General features: G+C 40.8%; 1 protein-coding gene across 1 annotated transcript; it reads right to left on the minus strand.

The window, feature by feature from the left end:
• Positions 1-442: 442 nt before the first annotated feature.
• LOC147633797 (ABC transporter B family member 19-like) lies at positions 443-8,531 on the minus strand. The gene is made up of 9 exons (XM_086804846.1): positions 7,033-8,531; positions 6,517-6,571; positions 6,246-6,421; positions 5,795-5,959; positions 4,716-5,011; positions 4,163-4,479; positions 3,488-3,711; positions 1,390-3,363; positions 443-1,269 (listed from the first exon to the last, which is right to left on the minus strand). Exons 1-9 carry the CDS (start codon positions 8,224-8,226, stop codon positions 931-933), a joined length of 4,740 nt encoding a protein of 1,579 aa, XP_086660972.1. The 5' UTR covers positions 8,227-8,531; the 3' UTR covers positions 443-930.
• Between the last annotated feature and the right edge of the window lie 1,034 nt (positions 8,532-9,565).

Below are 9,565 nucleotides of genomic sequence, written 5' to 3' on the forward strand. Positions count from 1 at the left end.
GAGAAAAAAAGTGTTGATATCTAGCAAATTTTGTCAAATTTGCTAGATAGACTTGACTTTATTATATAGGTTTGTGCCAAAAGTCCCTTGTGTTGGAGCCAGTTGGACCTTGATGTTCGATTGAAGTTAATTACACCCAATTGGGATCTAAAGTTGCGTAGTCTATTTTAAACCCTAAATGGCTCTTGAGGATGTAAAGTTGCATAGTGTGGTAAGCTTCCAAAGGCTTAGTGTATGTGTATGTAAGTTGAAGGATCTTAAGGCTTCATGCATGTTTATGTCAGCACCTTGCTCAGCAACCTTGTCCTTTTGAAGAATATATGCCCATGTGAAAAGATTAATCCCCTTGGCTGCATAGTTTAATAGAATGCTAATACATCTCACCTTCAACAATTCACAACTTTGCACTCAACCCCTTATATTATACAACATGGTTGTGAAATTGTCAACAATAGAGCTCACCAGAACCACATCAAAGGTTGCATAAATCACTTGTTTTTTTGAATCCTAGAAGCTCAAAGTGGATAACTCTGAGGTGATGAAAGATTATAGGGGATTAAAAAATGTTCTTTGAGAGCTGCCAAGAAAACATGTTTAAAAATATGTTTTTTAAAAATGTGGGAATGCCACACATATGTAGAGGATCAATGTCTAAGAAACAAAGATAGGCTATAAAGATGTGACTCTCTAAGGATTGCATCTGCTAATACCTTCTAATATAATACATGATTGAAAGTTATGTAGATAAATGTGAATGGTGGTGATGTTGTAGAGGCTCTAATAGCTTCTAATATATTACATGCTTGAAAATTATGTAGATAAATGTGAATGGTGGTGATGTTGATGAGGAGCCTCTATGGCAATCCTGAAGGATGCTGTGTATGTTTGTATCATGTGGTAACCAAGGAATACATTTCATCAACTTTGATATCATGGGAGCTGCTGCCTTTGAGCCATCACCATGCCATAGTAGGAGCCCACATTGTTCCTTACCAGTTTCTCATGAGATCCTAGCTCCACAACCCTCCCCGCCTCGATCACCGCAATGCTGTCGGCATGACGAATGGTCGACATGCGGTGGGCCACGACAATGGTCGTACGGTGAACCATCATCTTGTCCAGAGCTTCCTGCACATTCCTCTCTGACTGTGCATCGAGCGCGCTGGTTGGTTCATCAAGGAGTAGGATCTTGGGGTTTTTGAGTACTGCTCTGGCTATGGCAATTCTCTGCTTTTGCCCACCTGACATCCTCACTCCCCTCTCTCCCACCTGTTTGACATGCCGACAACATCAACATTAAAGCACACACACAAATCAACAGACTTTAAAGGCTTTCTGAGTTTTATGAATGGACTGGTGGCAGATATGGTTGGAGTCAACATTAATCACCTGTGTTGCATAGCCATCCTGTAAACTGCTGATGAAGTCATGGGCGTCCGCTGCTCGCGCTGCCTGTTCAATTTCTGTCATGGTAGCATTCTGCTTGCCATATGCAATATTTTCCCATATTGAACAGGGAAACAATACAGGCTCTTGACTCACCAATGCCATCTGGTTCCTCAGCCATTTGAGCTCCAAGTCCTTTATATCAACCCCATCCAAAAGAACCTGCCCACTAATAGGATCATAGAACCGCTCCACTAGAGAAAGAACTGTTGATTTTCCACTCCCACTGCCACCCACTAGAGCCATCACAGTCCCTGCCTTCACCTTCAGATCAAAATCTTTGAGAATCACTATCTCTGGCCTTGCAGGGTATGCAAATGTCACCCTTTGGAGTTGGACCTTACCGCTCACTTTGTCCAATCTGTGTTCTGCTCGGTTCTTCATCTTTGATTCATGATCCATTATGTGAAATACAGTTCTCGCCGCCGCCGAAGCTAGGCCGTAATCTGGCATGAGCCTAGATAAGCTACCTACAGAAAAACAACTGAAGACAAGCACCAAGAAGACCTTCACTACATGTGCAAAATCAGTCTCATGGTGTTCAACGAGAACAGACCCATAGTAAAGCAAGACAGCATAGGACCCAAATGCTGAAGCCTCTGCTATGCCCAGAGCTGCCCCAGCAAGTTGGGTTCTTTTGATGGAACGCTTGACTGAATCAGACAATGCTGAGATGAACCAATCTACAATTCTCTCCTCTGCACCGAACGTCGCCACGGTCCGTATATTGGTGACAGCTTCAGAGGCTATGTTGATTGACTTGGCCCCACTTGTGTTTACCTCCCACGCCCCACCACCTACATTGATAAGCAAGGTCTCCATGTAGTTTGAGCTGAGGAAAAATGGTGTGAGGGCAGTGGCCAACAATGTCATCTTCCAATTCACCATAAAACAGATGATGAGGGCAGCACCTATGGAAGCCGCCCCCATGAACAACACAGAGTATCTATCACCCAACAACCCTCTAACCCTAGATGTGTCAACAGAAAGCCTGGTGACTAAGGAGCCACTCATGTTCTCCTCTCTGTCAAACCAGCCCACTTCTTTTCTCAAAATGGATGTAAAAACCTTCTCTCTAAGGGCCCTGGTCAGTTTGATGCCAGCCCAGTTGCAGAACCCATGCTGAACCACCATGGCTACAAAGCAAGCCAGAGCAATCCACACAATGACCAAGCTGCCGTCCTTGGCATGCTTCCTCATTTTATGTGTATCCCCATCATAGTAGTGCCCAATTGTGATACCAATTACATAGGCATAGGCAGGCAGGGTCACACCTGCCTGCACAGCACCAAGGAGCCCCAAGATGAGCAGGGCAATGTCAGGTTTACTCATATGAATGATCCTGGAAAGGGGTATGTTTTTCTCGTCAATCTCCTGATAAGGGACAATGTTGGGTTTTGATGATGAGGGCAGGGCGATTTCCTCCAAGAAGGGCTCCATGGCTTGGAAAAACACAGGGCTTGTCTGTGCAGATAAGTAAGGGGACCCATTGGACAGCCTAGGGCTAATGATGGAGGTAGGAGTGCCTGCAATTACTGGGTTGGGCTGGGCACCCAGCAAGGGTGAAGTAAAATCAGGAGTAGCTATGTTCATTTGATTGGCTGAGACAAGAGAGGCGTAGAGCCCAGAAGGGTTGGAGAGAAGGGTCTCATGGGTGCCCTTTTCTACAATCCTGCCTTCTTGCATCAGAGCTATGAGGGGGGCATGCATGATGGTGGAGAGGCGATGGGCTATGACCATGGTTGTCCGGCCGCCCATCATCTTGTCGAGGGCCCGTTGGACCATGCTCTCTGACTGGCTGTCCAAAGCACTGGTTGCCTCATCGAGCAGGAGAATTTTAGCGTCCTTAAGAACGGCCCTGGCTATGGCTATCCGTTGTTTCTGCCCGCCGGAGAGCTGAACACCGAGCTCGCCAACCTGCATTTCATGGATGTCATAGATTGGATTACTGTGCCCTTGTGTGTGTGTGTGTGTGTGTTAGAGAGAGAGGTGTGTGTGTGTGAGAGAGAGAGAGAGAGGGTGGGGGGGGTAACGAGAAAACCTGGGTGTCATAACCATGGTGCAAAGATGTGATGAAGTCATGGGCATTAGCTAGTTTGGCAGCAGCCTCGATCTCCTTGTATGTGGCATCTTCCCGTCCATATGAGATATTGTCATAAATACTAGTTGCAAACAAGACTGGCTCTTGTCCAACCATAGCTATCTTTTGACGAAGCCATCGAAGTTGCAGGTGTTGAATATTCGTGTCATCCAAATATATAGCTCCTGTCATATGCCAATATGCTTAAGTTGAAAGATGATTAACACTTGCCATGCATATAACCATCTATTAAATGTTATAATGGATCCATAACATCAACATGCCATGCATATAACCATGTATAAATTGTTACAATGGATCCATAACATCAACATGCCATGCACATAACCATCTATCAAACGTTACAATGGATCCATAACATCATCTATCAAATGTTACAATGGATCCATAACATCAACATGCCATGCACATAACATCAACATGCCATGCACATAACCATCTATCAAATGTTACAATGGATCCATAACATCAACATGCCATGCACATAACATCAACATGCCATGCACATAACCATCTATTAAATGTTATAATGAATCCATAACATCAATGCCTTCCATTATTTTTACACCATTTTCATAACCATTGCTGATTTGAAATCCTTGATTAACACATTACCTTTGTCAGGATCATAGAATCTTTGAACAAGTGAGAAAACAGTAGACTTTCCACCACCGCTGGGTCCAACTAGGGCTATAGTGGCTCCTGGTTTTACACTTAAGCAGAATTTGTCAAGTGCTGTAGCTCCTGGTCTTGCTGGATATGCATAGGACACATCTCTAAACTCAAGCTTCCCTTCTACATTTTCAAGAACCAAACCATCTGAGTTGTAGACATCAATTGGAGGAACCCTATCTATCATTTGGAATATTCTATAGGCAGCTATAGATCCTTCTGTGAAACTTGACAAGTATTGTAGTGCTAGGCCAAGGCACCTGTGATAATTACAGTGCAAAAAGCTTCAATTAAAAGCCATATTCAACAACCCACAATGCAAAAAACCTGACAGCTATAGATCCTTCTGTGGAGACTTGACAAAGACTGCAGTGCTAGGGCAAGGCAACTGTGATATTTACAGTGCAAAAGCTTCAATCAAAGCCATATCCAACAACAAAAAACTTCAATCAACAACACACAGTGATAATTGTCATACTAAAGAGAATTAACTTGCCTTCCACTTATGACAGTAGCAAAGAAGCAAGCCACAGCGTTGCCACCTTTCACTTTGTTGTCAGCAATCAAGACAGAGCCATACCATAGGATTAAGGCCCATAAGAGGTAGGTTATAAAGAAGAAGAATGCAATGCCAGCCCCTTTGGAAAACCCGATCTTAGTCCCTATGGGTATTGACCTCTTCAATAGCCCACTATACTCCTCATTGAAATGCTCCTCAGCCACATAAGAATAAACCGTCCTTATGGAACTTAGTGTTTGATATGCAAATGTGCTAGTTTGAGCACAAGTTTCCTGTGGACAACAAAAGAAAAATCAATAGATTTATAATTAGTAATTAATCAAGTGGACATAATGAGAAAGTCAATCCATAATTTGTTTTAGATGAAGTGTGCATGTTGTAGTTGCTTAGCTGCTCATGCTAGGGTTTAAGAGAAGGTCAATCATAGTCCTTATTAGGAGTTTTTACATTCATAATATTCACTAGAATCAACATCATTATAAGACAAGATCAATCCTAGTCATTAGGCCCTTAATACTAGTCATTAAAACCCATTAAGCATAACCATTAGGCCCTTCATATTAAGAGAAGGTTAATACTAGCCATAAAAACCCATTAAGCATAATCATTAGGTTTCTCATCATAAGGGAAGAACCTCGACTTAGGCCCTCATTATATTAACCGAGTCATTTAGGCCTCTTATAAGAGAAAATCATTCCTAGTTATTAAGGCCCTAATAATAATCATAGTCACTAGGATCCCATATTAAGAGATTAATGTCAATTCAAGCCATTTAAGGCCCTTGCATAATTAGTAACACACTCATTAGGGCTCTCATATTAAGTGAAATGTCATCAGGGCCCTTATATTAATCACTGTCAATAGGACCCTCTATTATTAGTTAGGGTGAATCTGAATAGGGGGTAAGAGGTTGTACATAGGACCCAAGTTGCATTAAGCTTTATGGCATGGTGATCAGGATTAACAGAATTAAGTGATTACCTAGTCAGAAGGTTTTCAACATAATCAAGCTAATTAGAGTTAAATGGAAAAAAAAGGCAAAATACAGTGTTTACCTCTTCCTTTGATGCAAGCTTAGCGTGGAAACCATGTTGAAGGATTCCAATGGCTACCATGGACAAGCTGCTGAAAAGAACAACTAGAGAAATCTGCCAAGACTTCGTGAAGCCCACAATGTATCCAAGCATGAAGGTAGCAAAATAATGAAGGAAACTAGCCGTCTGCAAAACCAATGCAAGTAAACAAATCAATCTATCACTTAATGATCATATGCACTCATTGATTAATTATGAATTTTGATTAGTAACGCCATGCTTAATTATACACAAAATCAAACTCAACATGCACGTATAATTAGTAACATCTATAAAAATTAAGCTTTGGATGTTGATTCCAGCATGATTTGGTTGGTTTATGACATCATATAAACTTGCTAATTGATTACTGGATTAATTAATCATAATTATTTGATTGTTGTTAATCAAGCTAGGTTACTATAATAATCACCTTGTGGCCAATAGTATCTTGTATGCAATCTACGTCTGCTGATATTCTGTGCAGCAAATCCCCCGTCTCCACATTCACATCAAAAAATCCCACATTTTGTCTAAGTAGTGCCCTCAGATACTTGGATCTGATCCTCAAAGCTTGCCTCTCTGCTGCAAGAGCCCAGGCAGAAACCTCTGCAATATGGTTGTCGATGAATTCACATGCAATTATTTAATGTGTCAGCATTATTAATTAATTAGAGACAGCAAGGTTGTAGATATTTACTCACCAACATAAGAGCTGATTGATGTAGTGATGGCCAAGATGCCCATCCACCAGCAAACCTGCAATAAGGTAGCATTAGATGATCAAATCATAGTTACATATTAAATCGTCTTTAAACATGAAATAGAAAGGGAGTGTATTTGTGTTTTGTGTAATTACACATACATACAATATGAGAGAGACATTACTAAGAAACCCTGTGTATCACGTGCGTTCAAGGGGTATTTAAAAACCCCTTACCTTTGAATTTTTCTAGAGAGAGACACCTGGTAAATAGAAGTGTGTGTGTATGTGTGTTATACAATATGAATAAGTGTGGTGGTGTAGTGTGTGTGTGTGTTTGGGGGGGGGGGGTGTTTGTGTGTGTGTGTGTGTTTATACAACATACATACAATATGAATAGGGGTGGGGGAGTGTGTTTGTGTGTGTATGTGAGTTTATGCATACATACAATATGAATAGGGTTGTGTGTGTGTGTGTGTGTGTATACATACATACAATATGAGAGAAAGAGAGAGACCTGGTGAACTGCTTGGACGCCCTCGTTTGTGCCCAATCTTTCCACCATCTCTCCAAACAGTAAACAAAACACAGGGAGAGAAGCACCATTAGCGAAGGCCCCAAGGGTACCCAAGGCTATAAGCAGCTTATCCCATTTGTCTGCATACTTCAGCAAAGCTAGGTAGCTCACAGTGCCATATTGCTTTCTCATACTATCCTGGCGCTTCTGATCCACATTATCACCCTTCTTCTCCTCTTCATTCTCCAACCCTGCATAATCTGCATTAAATGGGTCATCATCAGGAGGCCCTAATCCACCATTTCCCATCATCTTATGGGCATAATTAGGGGCCATCTCCTCCTCTTCCTTAGATTTGGCTTCCAAATAACCATTGTGATTAGGCACTCTTTTTGAATCTAGATAAGATTGGAGAGTGTCTTGGTGATCACTTAATCTCTCACTACTTGGGTGCTCCAAGACAGCTTCCATTAATCTTGATGATGGCAAACCATGGATCAAAGGAAGCTCATTATGACCATGCACTGGGTTAGTTATAAAAGCATTATGATCATAATGCATTTGATTGACTGATACATTGCTTTCATTTACAGTAGAAGCTGGTGAACCATAGGCATTAATATATCTGCTCAAATAACCTTTGAGGGTAAGGTTTCTGGATGGGGTGGTGGCTCTAGAGCTAGCAATTGATTCTCTCTCCCATTGATAATTATGTGAGTAAGCTGGTGATGGATAGACATTTTCAATGTAGTTACCACCACTAATTGCTGTGCCATAATTATAATCCTTTGCTCTGTTATAATAATAATCCTTTGCTGTGATTGCAGAAGGAGCTGGTGATCTCCAATTATAATTCTCTACTGATGGGCTAAAAGCAAAGGGTCCAAATGATAATGCTGATGAATTATTCCAACGGGAACCAGTAATTACTGCTGGCGAATCCCTAAATGCTGTCCCTACGTATGTACTTAATGGAGAATTAACTCTATTAATTGCATTGTGTTTAGCGCTAATTGAGGGTGCAGGGATTGGAAGCCCCATAGATTGATTATAATGAGCTGGAGATTGGCGAGGATTAGTGTTGAGATTAATGTTGGAAAATGGTGTTGGAACAGCTTGATGATCGTCTGTGGATGCAGAGAGCACAGTCCCTGACTGCAACATTGCCGCAAACTCGTCACTGCTGCTGCCCATCTTTCTCACAAATTAATGAATCTTTTCGCAAGATTAGTTGAAGATCAACTAATCGTTAATCCACAAATCAACCTACACCAAAGCCTGCATGAACCAAACTAAAGAATCATCAACTATGGTGATCACCCACCTAAACAGCGGTTAATTAGCGGGCTAATTATTCAGCGTCTAAATTGAGATCAAGAAATTGTTTCTAGATGAATTCAGGATCAGATATAGATGGAGGTCGACCAAGATCAACGCAGAAAACTGACGATGATCAGCCGAATCATGGGGGCCTATTGATAATTTGGAGGGCGCACAGCGCCAGACGGCCGCTCAAACTTTGAGTTTTCGATAACTTTCGATTAATCAAGGGCTTAGCTTAGCATAAGGACAATTTAACAGTTTAAATTAGAAGGCCAGGTTTGCACTCTTGTGCGAGGTCGCCGAGGAAAGTTGGTGACGCTGCCGATGTTGCAGCCATGATGGGTTGATTAGGCTAATTTAGGCTAATAATCGTCATTAATCTAGGTAATTAACCCTTCAAAGCTAAGAATTCAAGAAAATGTCTTTATCTCAATTGAAACTAACCCTTATACCTTATACAGTCACCTATAATACTTGATTATCATTATTAATATTGCATTTGTTGCGCGCTCTCTCTCTCTCTCTCTCTCTCATACACACACATGCATGTATGTACGTATGCATACTATATGTATAAATACATGTGTTTGTGTCCTACACACGTATTTACACATATACTATACATACATACATGAGCCACACACAGTTGTATTTATACATATATCATACATACATACATACATGTGTGTGTGTGTGTGTGTGTGTGTATAATATGCTACATTCCTAATCAGTCCCATGTTGTTTTTCACCCACTCCTTGTATGTTGTGGTACGAAAACATGTCAACCAAATGCATCATGCTTGAGTTTACAACTCTTTTATCATTAAACAAACAATTATAATGTTTCCCTAATTCATATGATATGGTAATAAGCCCTTGTAATGTCATAGATTATGTACAAGAATCCTATGAAAACTTGGTCCTGGACTATATTATTACTTATTCTAGCATTATATTTAAGGCACTTCTAAGTACTCATGCCATATGGTTTATAAATATCAACGGCCTCTTTCCACAAAGAAATCAAAAGTGTTTTACACAATTCTATTTAGCTTTGTTAGAGTTGTATCGAACTAACCATAATAGTCAACTAAAGACAACTTTCATGTGCTTATAAGATTTATAAAGAGTGGCTTAATAATAATTAAGTTAGCACACTTTATTCTAATATGTGCCTCTTCCTTGCTGAAAACATGGCTTGGTGTCCTTA

Source organism: Cibotium barometz, chromosome 11, assembly GCF_041138505.1.
Source record: "Cibotium barometz isolate CiBa-2024 chromosome 11, ASM4113850v1, whole genome shotgun sequence".
Lineage (NCBI taxonomy): Eukaryota > Viridiplantae > Streptophyta > Polypodiopsida > Cyatheales > Cibotiaceae > Cibotium > Cibotium barometz.